Source organism: Somniosus microcephalus, chromosome 24, assembly GCF_052327205.1.
Source record: "Somniosus microcephalus isolate GS21.2 chromosome 24, FLI_Smic_1.0, whole genome shotgun sequence".
NCBI classification, from domain to species: Eukaryota; Metazoa; Chordata; class Chondrichthyes; order Squaliformes; family Somniosidae; genus Somniosus; species Somniosus microcephalus.
In genome coordinates, this window is record NC_141010.1 from 45,174,202 (window position 1) to 45,195,042 (window position 20,841).

At 43.9% G+C, this 20,841-nt stretch overlaps 2 protein-coding genes across 12 annotated transcripts in view; one reads left to right on the top strand and one right to left on the bottom strand.

Moving 5' to 3' along the window:
* LOC147101461 (unconventional myosin-Id-like) overlaps window positions 1–20,841 on the top strand; it is a 561,768-nt gene that overhangs the window by 185,143 nt on the left and 355,784 nt on the right. For both annotated transcript variants that reach the window (XM_085966597.1, XM_085966598.1), the window contains exons 15-16: window positions 6,934–7,100; window positions 18,420–18,627. In XM_085966597.1, the coding sequence (XP_085822723.1) occupies window positions 6,934–7,100; window positions 18,420–18,627 (375 nt within the window). The remainder of the gene's footprint in view (window positions 1–6,933; window positions 7,101–18,419; window positions 18,628–20,841) is intronic.
* The window catches only part of LOC147101462 (uncharacterized), a 165,891-nt gene that overhangs the window by 31,867 nt on the left and 113,183 nt on the right, over window positions 1–20,841 (bottom strand). For 6 of the 10 annotated variants that reach the window (XR_015073473.1, XR_015073475.1, XR_015073478.1 and 3 more), the window contains one exon: window positions 2,998–3,160. Coding sequence is in view for 2 of the 10 variants with exons in the window: in XM_085966599.1 (XP_085822725.1) it covers window positions 2,998–3,160 (163 nt within the window). In the remaining 8 variants the exon portion in view is untranslated. Of the gene's footprint in view, window positions 1–2,997; window positions 3,161–18,408; window positions 18,619–20,841 lie in introns of all 10 variants that reach the window. The other 4 variants (XR_015073474.1, XR_015073470.1, XR_015073471.1 and 1 more) reach the window with 1 other exon arrangement.

Sequence of the window (20,841 nt, forward strand, 5' to 3'; positions counted from 1 at the left end):
GTTGCTTTAGACCTGAGTGCTACATGTTCAATGGCAATGTGGGATTATTTTCTCTGCCTCCTCCTTTGTGGGAGATGGCTCTTTATAATGACATTGCGGAAATCAGTAGATCACAATAAGGAGAGTCACAGGGCAGAACCTGCATGATGTCCCATGCTACAGCAGAATGGAATACCAGCACAATGGGATAATGTACTATCTGGATTTCATTTTTCAAGGTTGGAATGTGTGCATAGAGCAGTACAGAAAACCAAAACTCAGCTGTGATTTTAAGAGTTATTGGAAAAGAGGGACAAAAGGAAAATCAATGATGGCTACTTAAAGAGGAAAGAATATTTAAATAAGAATCAAAGGTTCTGAAGCAATGACAACTTGCACTTATATTGCGCCTTTAATGTAGACAGATGTCTCAAGGTGCTTCACAGAGGTATAATAATCAAAATAAAAAGGGCGTTGAGCCAAAGAAGCAGATATTAGTAGGGGTAGCCAAAAGTTTGGTTAAAGAGATGGAGGTGCAGAGCTGCAGGAATTTAGGGAGGGAATTCTCGAGCTTGGGGCCTAAATGATTGAAGGCACGGCCGCAATGATGAGGTGAGGGGAAGGGAATACACAAAAGGCCGGGTCAGAAGAACTAAGAGTTTGGGTGGGGAGGGGAGGTTGTAGGGTTGGAGGAGGTTACAGTGATAGGAAGGAGCATGATGGTATTTAAACATGAGAATGAGAATTTTAAATTGGAGGCATCGGGGAGCCAATGTAGCTTAGCAAGGAATGAGTGATATGGGATAGGATATGGGAAGTGCAGTTTTGGATGAGCTGAAGTTTAGAGGGTGGAGAATGGGGTGCTGACCCTGATGGCAATGCAATAGTCAAGTATGGAGGTGGCAAACTCTTGGAGGAGGAGTTCTGCAGCAGATGGCCTGAGTTGGAGTGGATGCTAGCAATGTTAGAGGTGGAAGTAGGCAGTCTTTGTGCTGGAAACAATACTGGACCAAAAGTTCACTCGGGTCAAATATGATGCAGAGTTTGCAACCAGTCTGGGTCAGCCTGAGACAATGGCCGGTGAGGGGGATGGAATTGGTGGCAATAATATGGAGTTTGTGGCAGGGTCCAAAAATGATGGCTTCGGTTTTACCAATATTTAATTGAAGAAATTTGCGGCTCATGTAAGATTGGATGCTGGACAAGCAGCATGACCCACAGAGGCAGTTGAGAGATTCTGGAGATATAGAGCTGGATGTTTCTGGCATACATGTGGAAGATGACCACATGACTGCAGAAGATGCTCAGTTTAGGTTCCGCCAGGACCACTCTTCTCCAGACCTCATTACAGCCTTGGTCCAAACATGGACAAAAGAGCTGAATTCCAGAGGTGAGAGTGACTGTCCTTTACACCAAGGCAGCATTTGACTGAGTGTGGCATCACGGAGCCCTAGTAAAACTGAAGTCAATGGGTATCGGGGAAAACTCTCCACTGGCTGGAGTCATACCTATCACGAAGGAAGATGGTTGTAGTTGTTGGAGGTAAATCATCTCAGCCCCAGGACATCGCTGCAGGAGTTCCTCAGGGCAGTGTCCTAGGCCCAACCATCTTCAGCTGCTTCATCAATGACCTTCCCTCCATCATAAAGTCAGAAGTGGGGATGTTCGCTGATGATTGCACAGTGTTCAGTTCCATTCACAACTCCTCAGATAATGAAGCAGTCCATGCCCAAGTGCAGCTAGACCTGGATGACATTCAGGCTTGGGCTAATAAGTGGCAAGTAACATTCGCGCCACAAAAGTGCCAGGCAATGACTATCTCCAACAAGCAAGAGTCAAGCCACCTTGACATTCAACGGCATTACCATCGCCGAATCCCCCACCATCAATATCCTGGGGGTCACCATTGACCATAAACTTAACTGGACCAGCCACATAAATACTGTAGCTACAAGAGTAGGTCAGAGGCTGGGTATTCTGCAACGAGTATCTCACCTCCTGACTCCCCATAGCCTTTCCACCATCTACAAGGCACAAGTCAGAAGTGTGATGGAATACTCTCCACTTGCCTGGATGAGTGCAGCTCCAACAACACTTAAGAAACTCAGCACCATCCAGGACAAAGCAGCCCGCTTGATTGGCACCCCATCCACCACCTCCATTCACTCCCTGCACCACTGGCGTACAGTGGCTGCAGTGTGTACCATCTACAAGATGCACTGCAGCAACTCGCCAAGGCTTCTTCGGCAGCACCTCCCAAACCCGCAACCTCAACCACCTAGAAGGACAAGGGCAGCAGGCGCATAGGAACACCATCACCTGCAAGTTCCCCTCTAAGTTACACACCATCCTGACTTGGAAGTATATCGCCGTACCTTCATCTTCGCTGGGTCAAAATCCTGGAACTCCCTGTGGGAGTACCTTCACCACAAGGACTGCAGCGGTTTAAGGCGGCGGCTCACCACCAGCTTCTCGAGGGCAACACTACCAGCAATGTCTACATCCCAGGAACTAATAAAAAAAAATGGCGCCAAGGGGCAACATGCAGCTAAGGAAGATTAAGAAGCCAAGAATAGATCCAGGGAGTCTCTGGAGGTAGTGGTGTGGGGGCAAGTAAAGATGCCTTGCATGTGAAATTCGTTTCTCCGTGGATGAGATGAAATTATACTCCCCTCTCCAACTTCTGTTTGTCAATGGGCGCATGAGCAGGATGTACTGTCAGGAATTTTACCCCTCTGCCTTTTTGTTTTCTCTTTCAGTCTTTAGATACTTAATGAAAGGCATGTTAATGCTGAAATGAACTGAACTAGCCTGACATGAAATTAGGTACAAGTACTCCTGGGAAGTTCTGAAGTTTAAGTTTGGAATTTTGTCATTACTTAACTTCTGGCCATTTAAAAGGAACCATCGCATGCACATAACCTTATATTAAATCCTCGACAAAAAATGGATTGGATTTTGAAGGAGGGACAAGCGAGAGGAAAGATGGGAGGCAACAAGCATAATTCAAGTTCATACCTTTTTTGTAAGAATTGGATTTTTCTTTTTGCAGTTGTACAGAGTTACAAAATGTCTTTGTAGCGGGTTCTTTGTGTGGGATTTTGTTGGCTTCTTCCCATATCTCAGCATTGCCCAGCTGGTATCAGGAATCTTTAGTTGGTGTGCCTGAGGATTGAGTGGGCTGTTGAAAACAAAGCAATAGGTTTCCTTTAAATGTCAATGTATGTGAACTTTGCTGCAGTCATGTATAGTTTTACAGCCATAGATGTGAGAGGCAAAAAGCACTTTTGGTGAAACACAGTACAAAGTAAATAATTCAGATGGCTTCAAGTAATCATCAGTGACTTTAATGTGCTTTGTATACCACAGATTTGTACCTGTTTTGAATTGTGTTTCTGCTGATGGGTCTGGCCTGGGGATATTAAAGCTGAGTTCTGATCATCTGCTGAGCAGAAACTGAACGAGGGAGGTTCTGTGTCTTTGTACAGTGTTCTTCGTGACCTGATTTATAACATTGTCATGGGAAGCTGTCTGATGATGCACTCTTTACCTCTCATTGTGCTTCCAGGATTGCTTTTTGCCTGATGAAGCGAGGCAGAATGCTGGCCGGTTTCTTTTGATTTACTTTTAGGGACACTAACCATCTAAGCTGACAGTGGTGATTGATTACACCCTTGTCCCATTTGTGATATTTGCAGTCTCCAAATCCCTCTATTATTACACCTTTGGTTTGTTATCCTACCGACAATAGCTGCCCTAAATCCTTGAATCCTCCTTGAAATGTACCACAGTTAATTTGTTGGGATTATTTCTCCAGCGCAGTGATGTAGCTCAAATAATAGTGTTGTTAACTCAACACCATAGGGGTATTGAAATGAATTTATGTCATGCCTAGTAGGGTTGTAATCAAAGATTTTATGCTTAAATTTTTTAGTAATAAACTGGTATTGCAATATAGATGATATACACCAGTACCAAACTCATACTTGTGGCAATGTAAATCCTCTAAGACAACCGTAGACCTGATCTGGAATTTTAATGCTAATTTTTAGGATTCTAATTTTATAACTAGTTTCTATTTTTTTAACGTAGTACGTATGTAAAACTAGATTTGGAATAACTTTCTGGAGGGTTCTGCTTCTAGCCTAGAATCTCGCTCAATGGGCCTGTGGATCTGGAGTACTGACCTCTGTGCTTGATCAGCTGACCTGCAGCCCCAGAGTGAAACTGCCTGTTGAGAGCGGAGTCTCCGAAAATGTGCACCAATGTATCTCAGTAGACATGCCCTTGCCCCTTTTACACAGAAGCTCAGCACCTTGGTGCTGACTTTTATACCCATGTCCCTGTAACTTCTACAGTAAAGCTTCCAATGGGATCTAAACACCTCCGTCTGCATCTAGAATACTGGAGACCTGTCGCACCTGCCTTGCACATATATTGTGTACTGAACAACATCCTGGGCTGATTCAGTACATTTAATTTTTGGTCTTGCTTTATATTTGGTAAAATAGTGAAAGCTTGGTGCTGTTGTCCTAGAGAGATCCTAATACAAATCCCTGTCTCATTCTGCAAGCTGGCCTTTCTGTAAGCATCTGTAATAGCCTATATCAATATACAAAAGTTGCATGGCTGCCTTGTCCTCAGGTCTAAGTTGTTTTATTAAATAATCAATGTTGGAAAAACATCGTCATTCTGATGTTGTACTTCAGTAAATGGTACAAACTCGCACGGATTTTTTAAATGTCTGGAAAAAAAGTGACAAAAATGCAGTTCAGCGCAACATGCATCTGGAAAAAAAATGATATGTTAATGTTTTCTGTGTTACCCTTCAGAACAGATTCCAGTATTGTTTTTAATCTTGATTAGATTTTCAATTGCCTCTTGTCTTCCTTTTTCTCCTCTTCCCCCATTTTATTCCCTCTTACCTCTTCCATCTCCTCCTCATCCCCTCCTCTTTCATGTCCTCCCTCTCTCTTCCCCTTCCTCTCTCTCCCTCACTCTTTCTCCTTCTCTCCTCCACTTGCTTCAATATTTGCATTCAAAAATTCTTGCTCTGTATGCTTCTTCCTTTCCCCAATTTTTATTTGCCAATTTATTTTCTCCAGTTCTTTCCTTATTGTGTGAAGTGACTTTCTTTAAGTCTGGTATATTAATTTATCCTTTATTTCAGTCCATGGCCCAATGACATTATCAGGAGTTTGAATTATTTTGCAGTTTTGATTCTAACAAAATACTTCCTGTAATGTGGTGATTGAAAGATCTCCCCAAGGTGCAACCTCAGATTCAATTTCCAGAATATTTAATATTATTCCCTGAGCTACTAACGAGTATTAGTAAATGAATTATACGTGTTAAATTGTACAGTTTGTTATATCCACTTTATTTTGTTTTATGTCTGCATTATTATCATGACACTTGCATGCTTCATGTGTCCATTTATTTGTCTGCACATTGTGCATGGAATGGAAAATAAGGATCTAAATAGGGTAGAGGAGCAAAGGGATCTAGGAGTACAAACACATAAATCGCTAGAAGTTGCGACGCAGGCCACAAGGCCATAGAAAAATCAAGCCAAGCACTAGGACTTATTTCTAGAGGGACAGAATTGAAACACAGAAGTTATGCTAAACTTGGATCAAACCTTGATTAGACCACACTTTGAGTACTGTATACAGTTCTGGTTGCCATATTATGAAAAGGATATAGAGGCACTGAGGAGAATGCAAAAAAGATTTATAAGGCTGATGCCAGAACTGAGGGTATACATATCAGGATAGGATGAATAGGCTGGGTCTCTTTTCTCTTGAAAAGAGAAGGCTGAGGGGTGACCTAAAAGAGCTCTTTAAAATTATGAAACATTTTGATAGAGTGGATACAGAGAGAATGTTTCCACTTGTGGGGAAGAGCATAACTAGAGGCCATCAATATAAAATAGTCACCAAGACATCAAATGGAGAATTCAGAAGAAACATCTTTGCCCAGAGAATGGTGAGAATGTGGAACTCGCTACCACAGGGAGTAGCTGAGGCAAATAGTATAGATACATTTAAGGGAAAGCTAGATAAGCATATGCGGGAAAAGGGAATAGAGGGTTATGCTGATAGTATTAGATGAGGAAGGATGGGAGGAGGCTCGAGTGGAGCATAAACGCTGGCATGGACTGGCTGGGCCGAATGGCCTGTTTCTATGCTGGTATATTCTATGTAATTCTACTGACAACATCCAGTGATTTCAGTGATGTGTAATGGGTGGATTTGTGAAATGTTTGTACTGTCTCTCCTTGAACTGTGCAAAACACCTGGGAGTACAATTGTCAACTTCCAAACATTTGGGGTGTTTATGGAGACAGAATTCTGTGCTATACAAGCACTGGAGGGTACAGATTGTGGGAACAATTTGAGGTAATGATTTAAGAGTAACACACAATATTGCCTTTAGTGCAATTGTTCCTGTATTGTGTTGGCACCAATGCACTAAGTGGTACCCTAAGGATGATGCACAGTTTTAAGATACTGTTGTGATACATCTACACACAATTTCAGTAGCAGCCGATCACATCTGTTATACAAAGTTCACTGTCATTAGTCATGATGTGGAGATGCCGGTGTTGGACTGGGGTGGACAAATGTAGGAAGTCACACAACACCAGGTTATAGTCCAACAGCTTTATTTGAAATCACAAGCTTTCGGAGCGCTGCTCCTTCGTCAGGTGAAGTGAAGCGAAGCATACAGGCACAGCATATATAGTCACCTGGCAGTTTTCTCTGACTATATATGCTGTGCCTGTATGCTTCTCTTCACTTCACCTGACGAAGGAGCAGCGCTCCGAAAGCTTGTGATTTCAAATAAAGCTGTTGGACTATAACCTGGTGTTGTGTGACTGTCATTAGTAGCATCGGAAGTGTTTTCTACATTATATATGACAATTTATAGATGACCATTTCTCTTTGGCAGGAGCCCTACTATGTCCGTTGTATCAAGCCCAATGAGCAGAAATCTCCGCTACTGTTTGACGAGCGTCGCTGCCAGCACCAGGTGGAATATTTAGGTTTAATGGAAAACGTGCGTGTTCGAAGGGCAGGATTCGCTTACCGACAGACTTATGAAAGATTCCTTCAGAGGTAAAGATTTATGATCAAATCTGATATGTTGTGAGGAAATAAAGTACAACTAATTATACAACAGCTATAACAGATTCACAGAATCGTAGAATAGTACAGCACAGAAGGAGGCCACTCGGCCTAGCGAGTCTGCGCTGGCTCTTTTGAAGAGCAATCCAGTTAGTTCCACTCCCCTGTTCGTTCCCCATATCCCGCAATTTTTTCTTCAAGTATTTATTCAATTCACTGTTGAAGCTTACTATTGAATCTGTATCCACCACCCTATCGGGCAGTGCATTCCAAATCCTAACCGCTCATTGCTTAAAAAAGTTTTTCCTCATGTCGCCTCTGGTTCTTTTGCCAATCACTCCAAATCTGTGCCCTCTGGTTATCGGCCCTTCAGCCACTGCAAACAGTTTCTCTCTATTTACTCTTGTCTAAATCCTTCATGAGCTGCCATCATTTATGTTAAATCATCAAACACTGAGTAAAGAAAACATTGGAATTGATGTTTAATGTATAGATCGGGACTGTGTGGAAGCTTTAGTCTCAGAATGTTAGACTCCCAGTCAGATGGTCTCCATTGGATCCCGGCCTTGATTAACATTAAAGTTAGTTTTGTATTGTTCCTGGGGTCCCAGGGGAGTAGTGCTCAAGCTGAAACTCACCTCTCTTTTTACATTTACCTCAGTCATGTAGGAGAACCAATAGGAAACGGGAACATACTTTCCTGTGCTTCCAATGACCACACTTGGGACCCAGAAACCGTCAAGTCCAGGATGCAGTCAGAGGCATGCAGTTTAGCTCCTCCTTGTTATTATGTGCCCTTGGCAGTTGCAGCAGACAGCACACCAGCAAATATAAAAGTGTGTATAGACTTGGGTTTCCTATTTGGGTATCTTTCCCACTTATCAGCTGAACCACTAGATGGAGCTATTTGCAGTAATGCATTTTCTGCCTCTAAGGAAATTCAGAACGGGAATGAACTCGCAGAAGAGCTCATTCTGTTAGCTGGTCATGGAATAGTGGTGTTCACGAAGCATAGTAGACCGTCCATGTCTCGCTGCCTTTACTGAATAAGGAAAGTTGCCTGCCACTGTCTGAAATGGGTTTGGGAATTTGAAATTGGGTATAACATCAAGAATGTGCTGGAAAAGTAACGTTCAGTACTGCAGAGAATAAACAAAAACGTGAGGTAGTTGAAGCCACTGCTGTGATGGTCACTTGGGGCATGACATTAAAACCAATGTGAAGAAATTCATGGCCCATGCTGATCTGCTGCTCCACATTGAAGAAAGCGAGGGTATTGAGGTGGTAAAATCTGAATGCAACTGAAGGTTTTATATAATATATAAACTAGGTGCTGACATCCAAAAAGCCTCCTGTTCCTGAAAGATTGTGAAGGCAATTATCACTCGCAATGTAACTTCCAACTGATCTGGATTGGTACTAAGACGGTATTTCAGCACAGCACTCTCAGTATCTGTCTTGCCCAGTGACAGAGTGCTGGGATAGGAGGTGTTGATTGACATAGGAGGTGTTGATTGCGCATCCTCTATTTTAATTGCGCCACCATTGGCAGCCGTGCTTTCAGCTGCAGAGACTCTGGAATTCCCTCCCTAAACCTCTCTACCTCTCTCTCGTTCTCTCTACCTCTCTCCTCCTTTAAGAAGCTTCTTAAAACCTACCTCTTTGACCAAGCTTTTGGTCATCTGTCATAATATCTACTTATGTGGCTCGGTGTCAAATTTTGTTTGATAATGTTCCTGTGAAGCCCCTTGGGACATTTTACTACGTTTTAAGGTGCTATATAAATGTAAGTTGTTGTTGTATAGAAACATAGGAACAGGAGTAGGCCATTCAGCCTCTCGAGCAATGTTCCCTTTAAGCTGTTGAGCTCCCGCGCAGCCGGTGAGCTGGCTTTTAAATGGAAAAAAAATGCGCACGCGTGGAATTTTGAATGGGCCTCGTAGCTTGTTAAAGGGGCTGCATGGCCCAAAAAAATTACAGGAAACATTGTTCACGCGCCTGCTCCGCCATTCAATTAGAACACAGCTGATCTGTACCTCAACTCCATTTACCCGCCTTGGCTCCATGCCCCTTGGATACCCTTACCTAACAAAAATCTATCACCCACAGCCTTTTGGGGGAGAGAATTCCATATTTCTACTACCCTTTATGTGGAAAAAGTGCTCCTTGATTTCCCTCCTAAATAGCATAGCTCCAATTTTAAGATGATGTCCCTTTGTTCTTAATTGCCGCACCAAATCTCTTCATTGGAGATCAACGAAAGTGCGCTCCCAGAAGGGTCACTGGATATTGATCAGATCCCATATTTTTCTTCTGCCCCAAGTCCTCTGTGATACTTCAGATGGGATCGGCTATCTCAGCACAGTCTGGAGTGTTACCTGGATCTTCCTGGTCTGTGTGACACAGCCACGCACTGGCAAAGCTCAGAGTTAACAGGAGAGTAATCTTAGCATTCTGCCATAAATTAATACAGTTTTTGTGAATAGGCTGAGTTTCAAGTAATAGCAGCTTATGCAACTTTTTTCACCAATGGAACTGTTGTAATACAGGGAAACGCGACAGCCAATTTGCATACTGCAAGCTCCAACAAACCGCAATGTGACAATGACCAGATTTTTTTTAGATTTTTTTTTTTTTAAGTGATGTTGGTTGAAGGATAAATATTGGCCAGGACACTGGGGGAGAACTCCCCTGCTCTTTGAAATAATTTTTTTTTTATCATTCGTTCACAGGATGTGGGCGTTGCTGGCAAGGCCAGCATTTATTGCCCATCCCTACTTGCCCTTGAGAAGGTGGTGGTGAGCCGCCTTCTTGCATGGCATGGGATCTTTTACGTTCACTTGAGAGGGCAAACGGGGCTTTGGTTTAAAGTCTCATCCGAAAGACAGCACCTCCGACAGTGTAGCACTCCCTCAGTACTGTACTCGAGTGTCAGTACTCTGTGATAGGGACATGCTGAATTCATTTTTCCTCAGACTTTAAAGTCCCCAAGCACCTTTCACATCCTCCCACCAAAATTAATCCTTCGATAAACTGCTCTTAATCATAAAATTCACATTTTGGGAATAATTCAAATACATGTAGAGCGTGTTTAACATCTCATTGATTTTTTCTCCACTTCACCATTGCTTTCCCTTGCAGTCTAACACCGTGATTAAAAAAAAAGAAATATTTAATTTATTTAAGCTATACATTTGCTGAGGTTTTATTTTATTATTCAAGTTGATTTTTGAAGTATTCAGCTAGTTATTTTACAGAATGCCCTCTAAATATTTCATAAGCCTTTTTGTCCCCCATCGGCCATGTTCAGGCCTCACACGAGCCATGCCCTCCATCGGCCATGTTCAGGCCTCACACGAGCCATGTCCCCCATCGGCCATGTTCAGGCCTCACACGAGCCATGCCCCCCATCGGCCATGTTCAGGCCTCACACGAGCCATGTCCCCCATCGGCCATGTTCAGGCCTCACACGAGCCATGTCCCCCATCGGCCATGTTCAGGCCTCACACGAGCCGTGTCCCCCATCGGCCATGTTCAGGCCTCACACGAGCCATGCCCCCCATCGGCCATGTTCAGGCCTCACACGAGCCATGTCCCCCATCGGCCATGTTCAGGCCTCACACGAGCCGTGTCCCCTATCGGCCATGTTCAGGCCTCACACGAGCCATGTCCCCCATCGGCCATGTTCAGGCCTCACACGAGCCGTGTCCCCCATCGGCCATGTTCAGGCCTCACACGAGCCATGCCCCCCATCGGCCATGTTCAGGCCTCACACGAGCCATGTGCCTGGCTGTTTGAGATGGCCAAGTGTTTACAGCCCTAATGGATTTTCGGTACACGGGGATGAATCTCTTTGCTGTGTTTGCTGTCAGTGCTAATTATTGCCTCTGTTTTTTGAGCCAGAGCTGTCGGTGCACAGCAGGGTGGAACCTGAATTATTCCACTGAAAAGAAATCCATGAATTCTAAATATCATTCATTAGCAAAACCAGCTCTTCATTATCAAATCGATATAATGGGCCTGCTTTACTTTATTTTTACCCAGTTTACTCCCCATCTCTCCTGAACAGAATGGTTTTTCATGGGCTAATTTAGGAACAGCAGGAGGCCATTCAGTTAGATCATGGCTGATCTGCATCTCAACTCCCATTTTTTTCACATTTGCTCCCTATTCCTTGCTACATCCCAAACCCACAACCTCTACCACCAAGGGCAGCAGGTGAATGGAAACACTGCCATCTCCAAGTTCCCCTCCAAGTCATACACTACCCCGACGTGGACACATATTGCCATTCCTTCATCATCGCTGGGTCAAAATCCTTGAACTCCCTAACCAACAGCATTATGGGAGCACCAGCACCACATGGACTGCAGCAGTTCAGGAAGGCGGCTCACCACCAACTTCTCCAGGGCAACTAGGGATGGGCAATAAATGCTGGCCACGCTAGTGACACCTGTATCCCGAGAATGAATAATTTTTTTTGAAAAACCCTTGCCTAACAAAAGTCTATCGCGCTCGGATTTGGAAGTTCTAATTGTCCCAGCATCCACAGCCTTTCAGCGGAGAGTTCCCAAGTTCAACTGCGCATTTGTGTGAAAAAGTGTTTCCTGATTTCACTCCTGAATGACCTAGCTCTAATTTTAAGATTATGTCCCCTTGTTCTTGATTCCCCCACCAGAGGAAATAGTTTCTCTGTATCTACCCTATCAAACATTTTAAACACCTCGATCAGATCACTCTTCAATCTCCTAAACTCGAGGGAATGCAAGCAAAGTTTATGCAGCTGGCCCTCATAAGTTATCCCTCTAAACCCGGTGCCAAAGGCGCAAGCAACCTTCTGGCCAAGTGGCCATTCTTCATGAGTGTTGGTAGGCTATTAAACCATGAGAGATCATAGCCAGATACTCATTTGATATACACACAAGTACTTTCCAGCAGGGGCACTGGACAGCGATCAGGATCCAGGAACTCTGGCTGTTATTTTATTTCCCATTAGCACTCATTCCTATTGTAATTTCTTCAAATTATATAATTAACTGTTCAACTGGGAAACTGTTCAACCTCCATCGCCCCCAGTCCAGATCCAAGGGCGTCCCATCCTCTGTCGTTGAATTACAGTATGCAGACGACGCTTGCATCTGCGCTCACTCAGAGGTCGAATTCCAAACCATCGTCAACACCTTCACCGACGCGTACAAGAGCATAGGCCTTACACTAAACATCCGTAAGACAAAGGTCCTCTACAAACCTGCCTCTGCCACACAGTACTGCCCCCCGACTGTCCAAGGCCTTGTCATGGATTTTGATAATGTGGACCACTTTCCATACCTCGGGAGCCTATTGTCAACAAGGGCAGACGTCGATGACTAAGTCCAACACTCTTCAGTGTGCCAGTGCAGCCTTCGGTCGCCTGAGGAAGAGTGTGTTTGAAGACCAGGACCTCAAACCCGGCATTAAGCTCATGGTCTACAGAGCAGCAGTGATACCCGCCCTGCTGTATGCCTCAGAGACATGGACCATGTACAGCAGGCACCTCAAAGCACTGGAGAGGTTCCACAACGCTGCCGCCGCAAAATCCTGCAAGTTCATTAACAGGATAGGCGCACCAACGGCAGTGTTCTCGCTCAGGCCAACATCCCCAGCATCAAAGCTTTGACCACGCTCGATCAGCTCCAATGGACGGGTCACATCGTCCGCATGCCCGATACGAGACTCCCAAAACAAGCGCTCTACTCAGAGCTCCGGCACAGCAAGAGAGCCCCAGATGGGCAGAGGAAACGCTTCAAGGACACCCTCAAAGCCTCCTTGAAAAAGTGCATCATCCCCACTGACACCTGGGAATCCCTGGCCCAAGACCACACAAAGTGGAGAAGAAGCATCCGCGAAGGCGCCGAACACCTCGAGTCTCTTCGCCGGGAGCAAATGGAAGCCAAGTGCAAGGAGCGCACGTCAACCCAAGCACCCCACCCACCTGCCCCTTCAACCACCATCTGCCCCACCTGTGACAGAGACTGTAGGTCCCGCATTGGACTGATCAGTCACCTGCGAGCTCATTTTCAATGTGGAAGCAAGTCATCCTCTGTTCCGAGGGACTGCCTAAGAGAAGAGAGAAGATAATTATTGTGAATTGGCCTTCTGAATTTAACAATGCATGACAAGTTCATGGAACAATTAATATAATTTTCAATATAACATTTAGGGGGAAAAATTTGGTTGCTTTGTGCCTCCCATTAGTGCCCTAAGAGGGCGCTAATGGGGCGCAAAGCAACTCGCATCCGGGCCTGGCGCCACCAACGCCTCCCGTGAAATTCAGTGGGAGGTTAGCAGCGGTGCTAACTGCTAGCGCCATGCGGTGCTGCGCCACCGGAGATGATGTCATCGCCGTGCGCAAAGCACCGGCCGCGATCTTCGGTAGCGACCCCTGACTTACCACCGGACGCTATGTCCAACGGGGTCAGGGGGGCCTACCTACGGCCGGGGCGGCGCTATTTAAAGGTGAGGTGCCGGGTGGCCATTTTTGTTGCCGGCCGCTTGCCAGCACCTGCCTCCGCTGCCGTTCCCGGCCTCCTCTGCAGCCCACCTGCAGAGTGCTGGCTGCGCTCTGTGAGCCCGGCACTTCTCTTGAGTGCCGGGCTCTTTTGCCGGCACTCCGATCCCTGGTGGCCCAGCTGGGCCCCGGTCGCGCTGCACAAGGCCCCTCCCCTTTAAGAAGGGGCGGAAGGTCTGCAATACCGCAGCACGTTGCACCGCGATATTCCCTCGCAGCACCCCAAGAGGGAGGCGGGGCGCTTCCAGTAGCACCCCGCTTCCCTCTTGGGGCGCTACCACTCAATTTCGGCTGCGGGGGGAGGGGAGGCTAATTTTTCCGGGGCGCTAAAAGTAGTCTATTAAAAATAAATATTACATGTTAAAGGTTAAGAGTACTGTCTCTCTAGCTAGCTGTTAAAACAAGACTACACTGTACATCAGCAGAACACCTACCTGAGCTATACCTTTTTAAAAAAAAAGAGAAATGGTAGTGTGTGAAACATCCTTCCTTATTTTCTTGCCTCTCCACTCCCTTCCACCAAATGTACTTCCAATTAAAGGCAAGGAATGCATAAGGAAGTCAGAATTAAAAGCAACCCTTGACCTATTATGTCTCACCCACATCTATTCAATCAGTCAATTCTCCCCCACATGGATTTCTGTTTACTTTTAATCCTGATTTGAAATGCAAGATAATCTTTCAGCTCTTGATTCATGCGGATCGAAACTCCTCGACCTTCTGACTTTTCTACTGGAAGCAGTTAAACCCCCAACCTCAATATAAGGTAAATATTGAGCGAGCCCTGCATATAGCTCTGTATATTAACTTCACTCCAACTTGTCTAAAACTCCATTGCCCACATTACCTTCTCTAATCCCTAGAATCAATTGTAACATTTCTACTGCCTCACCTGAAATCAGCTAATTTAGCACAGAGCTGAGATCGAATCGGAGCCCTTCCTGATATGTACGGCAAAACTATTTGGTATAAACACTGAGCCATTGGGGAGGTCCTGGAAAGTATCCTTTAGAACAGCGTGACAAGTGCTTCTGATGGTACTGTCCCCACCACTTACCCTGTCTGTGCTAATCACAGACAGCCCCTTGTATCGGGCAAATGGCGCTAACCATCTGTCATTACCATTGGAGTCAATTACAAAGGCGCAACATAAAACTTATTAAGCGCGCCGACTATTTTGTGCACTTACCGCTGATTTCAGGGAAAGTCAGATGGGCAAGTTGAAGCTACCAGAAGTCTCCACTTTCTGACTTCCTCCAGTAGTTGTGAACAGCAAATTAAAGCTGCCCGAAGTCTCCATCAGCTGTTCAAACTGCTCATAGGTACGGGAGGCAGTCAGAAAGTGGAGATTTTGAGCAGCTTCAATCAGCTGTTCGCACTGTTAACTACGGGAGTTATTTCATTCTTACAAACTATTACGGTTTTACCATTTACCGTGTGTAGTGGGAAAATCGTGTTAGCGCGAACACTCCCGCTCTATGCGCGGGGGTCCAATGTTCACTTTAAGCTGTGCGGCCGGACCTCCCGCACAGCTGGCTTTCTGGCTTATCAATGGGGAAAACTGCGCATGCGCAATATTTTGATTGGCCTTACAGGGCCCCCGCACCCAAAAAAAAATTAACGGGAACATTGATGGGGGTCTCTGTTCATTTTTTTTCTTTTTGCTAATAACCATCAAAAATGAAACATGGCCTTGCTGTTTCATGTTCATTTGCCCAAATGCAAACAAAAAGAATGCAAAGATTAATTTAGCACCTATAGTTTCATACTGCACAGTAGAATAAAAGTTTTTTTTTAAGCATTGTGCTAATGTTGATCTCTATCCCCATGCACAGTGATTCACATTCTAAACTCACGATGATCATTCGCCCTTGTTAGAGTGTGGTGTTCTTCTAAAATGCAGGTTCACTTAATGTGACTAAATACACTGATCCAGTCTGTTAATTATTATGGGAATGCTGCACGATCAAAAAATAATGAAACAGATGGTGTCCTGTGTTACCACTACACAGGCTGCTGGGATGTTAACACTGTGTTCTAATACAGCATGGAATAATTGTGTGTTATTGTACTCACAATGGCCTGTACAAGTCAGCAAGCAGTACAGGTTAATTCGTCAAGGTGTGATTTTGCAACGATTTTGGACTCATTAGTAGTGTGATTCTTCTGCTGCTGATTTGACTTTCTGTCTTTTATTTTAAATAAAAGCCCCACCGAGTTACAAGATTACTGAAATGATTTGTGATTCCGCCTTTATTTTTCTCTCCTTATTCCCTGAAGACATTTTCAGGGGCTGTAGTTCCCCTACCCTCCAGTGCCTTGCCAGAGTTGGCCACGAGTGAGCCGAGACTGAGAGTGTTGGCTGCTGATTTGACAGCTTGAGTCTGCTTTTGTTCTTGCCCAACATACCCTTATTGTGTTATTCGTGCTTTCCAGCAGAGTGAAACGCTGGCTATTTTTTTACTTCTCCTTACCAAGGCTGACTGAAACATGGCTGTTGCCACATAAGCTGATGGCAGCAAACTGAGGGCAGCTTGGGAATTAAACCTGGGACTTGCTCATCTTTCTGGCTTGGCACCTTTACCTGTGACTAGACCATTGGGGGACCTGAATCAATTCAGCATTCATTACAATCAATATTATGTTCTTGTATTACAAATAAACTAGTTGAAAGTAAATTCTTTGGCCTGTTGCCAAGTAACTCCACCTATATGTGCAGGGCAGATTGAAGCAGTGCTCGATTAAATTGTGAAGTAACAGACCAACAAATTTGCTGGAGATACTTCTTTCTCCTTTCCTTCAATGTTGCCTTGTATCCTGGAGTTAAATTATTCACCCATGAATGTTAGAGAGTCCAGCATTTGAGCTTTAAATTACATTTGCATATCACCAGTGCGTGCATCATGCTAATTAAGTATTTGTTAGGCTGACCCCTAAGTGCTGCACTGTTGGAGGTGCCGTCTTTCAGATAAGACGTTAAAACTGAGGCACAATCTGCCCTCTCGGGTGGATGTGAAAGATCCCATGGCACTATTTCGAAGAAGGTGTTCTTCCCGGTGTCCTGGCCAATATTTATCCCTCAACCAACACCTGAACAGTTACTTCTCTGGTCATTTATCTCGTTGCTGTTTGAGGGATCTTGATGCAAGCACATAAGCTGCTGCGTTTCCTACATTACAACAGTGACTGCACTTCAAAAATGCTTCACTGGCTGTAAGGCACTTAGCGATGTCCTGACGTCATGAAAGTTGCTACATAAATGCATTTTTTTTTGTTACTTTATATCCAGCTGAAATCTTAAATTCTCCATTTTGTACCTGCATCAGGCTTGAAATGGATAGGATATAATGACTCTCGTCTAATATTTTGTATAACACCACCAGCACGATGGGCCGAATTTACTACTCCTGTGCTCTATGACCTAAGATGAACTCAGCCATAGAGCCATTCTTGAGATGAACTCAGCAGGGTGATTCTAAAAAAAAAAGTATGAAAAAACCCATACCACCAAGCCTGATGGTTCAGCTCATAAAGTCAAGCTTTCCCTCCGAGATGTGAAACCTGAGCCAATGTATAATTCACCCTCAGTACCTCATTTGCAGTAGAAAATGGGACCCATATCAATGCATCTGTCAGCTCATGTTTGCCACTGTAAACAATGATTACAAATGGCCACATTTAAACAAACCCATCTTTTTGGGGCTTATAGAAGTCAGTGGCAGACAATGGAATTTTTGATTTTGTGCCATTATAATCTGTGGCAAAACCCAAATCACAGCCAAAAAGATTATGTCTAGTGACTAATCCCTTCCCCCATCTCGCTCCTCCAGTGTTACAAATTAAGTAATTTTTGGGGGGGATTGCTGAAGTATGGCTCCTCAATCTAACAGGACAAAAATAGACCAAATAAAAATGTTATAATGTGGATTCTCCAAGAGGAACAGGAACTTGGAACAAGAGGTGGCAGGATAAGTCGACCCCAGTCAATAGTTTTCTTTCCTATTATGCAGAAGTAATCATCAAGTGATAAAGGAGGATTGCTGCATCGGGGTGGGATGTCCAAACTATGGCCCACTAGTCCAGCCAATCTGGATCTTGAGTACTGTTCGAGCTTATAGTCCTGGGCTGTTCCCTTATTTATGAATAGATCCTAACTCAGAACACCAAGATCTATTATCGTGCACATATTGAGATATATGAAAATCATTGGGAACATATTGATTTGAAATTTATATGTGGCCTTTTAGCCTCCACAGTGTTCACCTAAATGGCCAACAAAAAGCTTGGACAGTACTACATTAGGTTATGGGATCTGTAATTTGCCTGTAGGCACTAGTATAGTGGCTTTCTGTTCTGCGAACAACCACCAGGGTCAGGTTTGTAAGACAGCAGTCATGGTTACCTGTGTAACCCCCACTGGCACCGAATGTACATAAAAGCCTATCACACTGTGCCATAATGTTTTGGTGAGTCAAACTTTGTGTCACTCATGGCAAAAATGTGTTAAGACTGGAAGTGCTTTCTGCTGGAGTTACAGCAGCAAACCAATAATGAAGGGAGAATTATGGCATGGTTCCTTCATATTCATTGGTGCATCTTCACCATTTGACTATGGAAAGTGCATCATTCCCAAATAAAGCTATTACAAGCTGAAGTATAAATGTAGATGAGTTTTTATGCATTGAAGTTCATCAGTTTCTTTGTTGTTTTCACATCCTTGTAATAGACTATCATAAGCGCTCCCTTTCTCACCACCTTTCCAGGTATAAGATGATTTCAGAGTTCACGTGGCCAAACCATGACATGCGATCTGATCAAGAGGCCGTGAAGAAGTTGGTAGAGTGCTGCGGGTTTCAGCACGATGTGGCTTACGGGAAGACCAAACTCTTCATTCGGACTCCAAGAACTTTGTTCACTCTGGAGGATCGGCGAACACAGATGATTGAAAGGATCGTCCTCTTCCTGCAGAAGGTATGAGCAAGAGATGTTAGAGTGCGGAACACTTCAGCCACCATCAAAGGGAAGGGAGGTAATGCAAATTCTTCAAAAATAAGAATAATAAAAATTATATTGGACGTGATGGAGCATAACAATCCAGTCATTTTTATTGGAAATTACTTGGCGAAGTAAATATCACTCCAAGACCAATGTCAAAGCAGCTGTAGTTTTAAATCCTTTTTAAAATAAACATGTTACAAATATGCAGCAGAATTTCAACATTTTGGTAAATCTTAACGTTTTGTTGTGAAGTGAAACGGAATAGAGGCAGAACGATTATACACATGTAAAGTGCAGAATGAGTTCCACAATCTCTGTCTCATTAAAAACAAAAGGACACAATACTGAGAATACAGCTAGTTTGTACATTCAAGAAAAAGGTTTGAGCTGGCAGCACAGATGGAATAAGAAGGCAGAGGAGCACTGTGATTATCAGGCATGTGAAATGTAACATCTGATAATACAGTTGAGCCTATTGTAAACACCATCATCATGAATCTCTTGTAACAAATTTGTGTCTCTGATTCAAGTACAGGAGTCTGAAATTTGATGACATACATTTTTGAGATGATGTTTTTGGGTGCTACAAGGCTTGTAATCACAGGATTTGAGCACTCCATTGACCCTATGCTTTGTAATCTGCGCTGTTTTTCATGAGAGCATGCAGGTTATCTTCCTGTAATTTTATACCTGCAATATCATCATCCGTTCTTGCACTTCTGACGTTACACATGATGTTACACACGCATTGCTCATCATAGCCCACCGACTCACCGTTGGGCAATGCTGGCCATTGTTCAGATACAGAGAGAAGATATCAATAAATCTATTACAACTATTGTCCAAAACAACAGATGGCCAGGGGCTGGCTTGCATACATCCTTGGGAGTCCATTCTTAATTTTAAGCTTTAGTGTTGCAGCATCTTGAATGGCTGTGGTCTAAAACCAACTGGGGAATGCATTCAGATGTCCAACGCACACCGGCTGGTTTTCCTGTGTGAGATGAATTTGATTTAATACTCTATGTATAAAAATCAGGTAGCCACTTGGACTGTAATTCATATGTAATTGTCAGAGAACCAAGGAATTCAATTGGAGTCCTCCAGATTAATGGTATCAGCACAAATATTGCTTAAAAGCTGCAAAATTGAGGCTGAATTTCATGTTGCCCATTGTTCCCACAGATTGACAATTACAGTTTACGTGGCTCCCAAGATTTAGCTAACCCAGTAATACGCTAACAATGTTTATATCTACAGAATTAAATGATTCTGTTTCACACTGTGCACTAATACAAAGGCAGGGATACTGAGGAGATCTAATTACAAAAAGGATTGTAAATTCAGCGTGGACTTCTATTAGCAATAATGCAAATCTTTCCTTAATGTACTCTGGACCAGCTCAGTTTAATTTAGCAATTCTATTACGCCATTGTGTATTGACTGAGGTTGCTTTCAGATTAAGGGATAAATAACATTCAACACAAGCGCTGTCCAGGATGGTTAGGAAAGTCATGGCTAATATTTAGCATTAGTTGGCTTGTCGGTTTTTATTTCCGCAGCCCCACATGCTGGCTGTATTTACTGTTCCTTTTGCTAACTGAGAGACATGTCTGGCTCCCTTATCTCCTCTTTGCTGCTCCCTGTGAGCTCCTCAGATGGCAGCTCCAATACTGTGGGAAACAGGGAGAAAGAAAGCTGTTGGAGGAAAAATGGTAAGAAAGAAGGAAGGTGAAAAGTAAGGCGAGAGTAAAACAAGTGAGGAAGAAGACGGACAAAGTGAGGGAGGAGAGAGAGAGACAGTGGGACAAAGTGAGGGAGGAGAGACGCGTGAGGAAGGAGAGACAGACAAAGAAACTGAAATGAAAGAGCAATCTTGCAACTGTGTATGCTTAGCTACAGAGGTATGAAAGACAGTTATTTTGTCGGGACTGAATCAGGTAGATTCGTTCAAATTTATTGTTGGGGATGAGAATTGGCTTGAGCGACCCTTGAATGAAGGCATGTGAGGAGACTTCTGATATCCTGACCATTGTTTTGTCTGTTGTGGCTATGCAGGTTGGTGCTGTCGCTGAGTAAGCATTCTTCCTGTATTTAAATCACGACATAATGCACTCTTATACTCTTGACTCGTTCTTTCCCGGGATCTCAAAACTATAGAATTTCTTACCTTCCTCAATATTCACT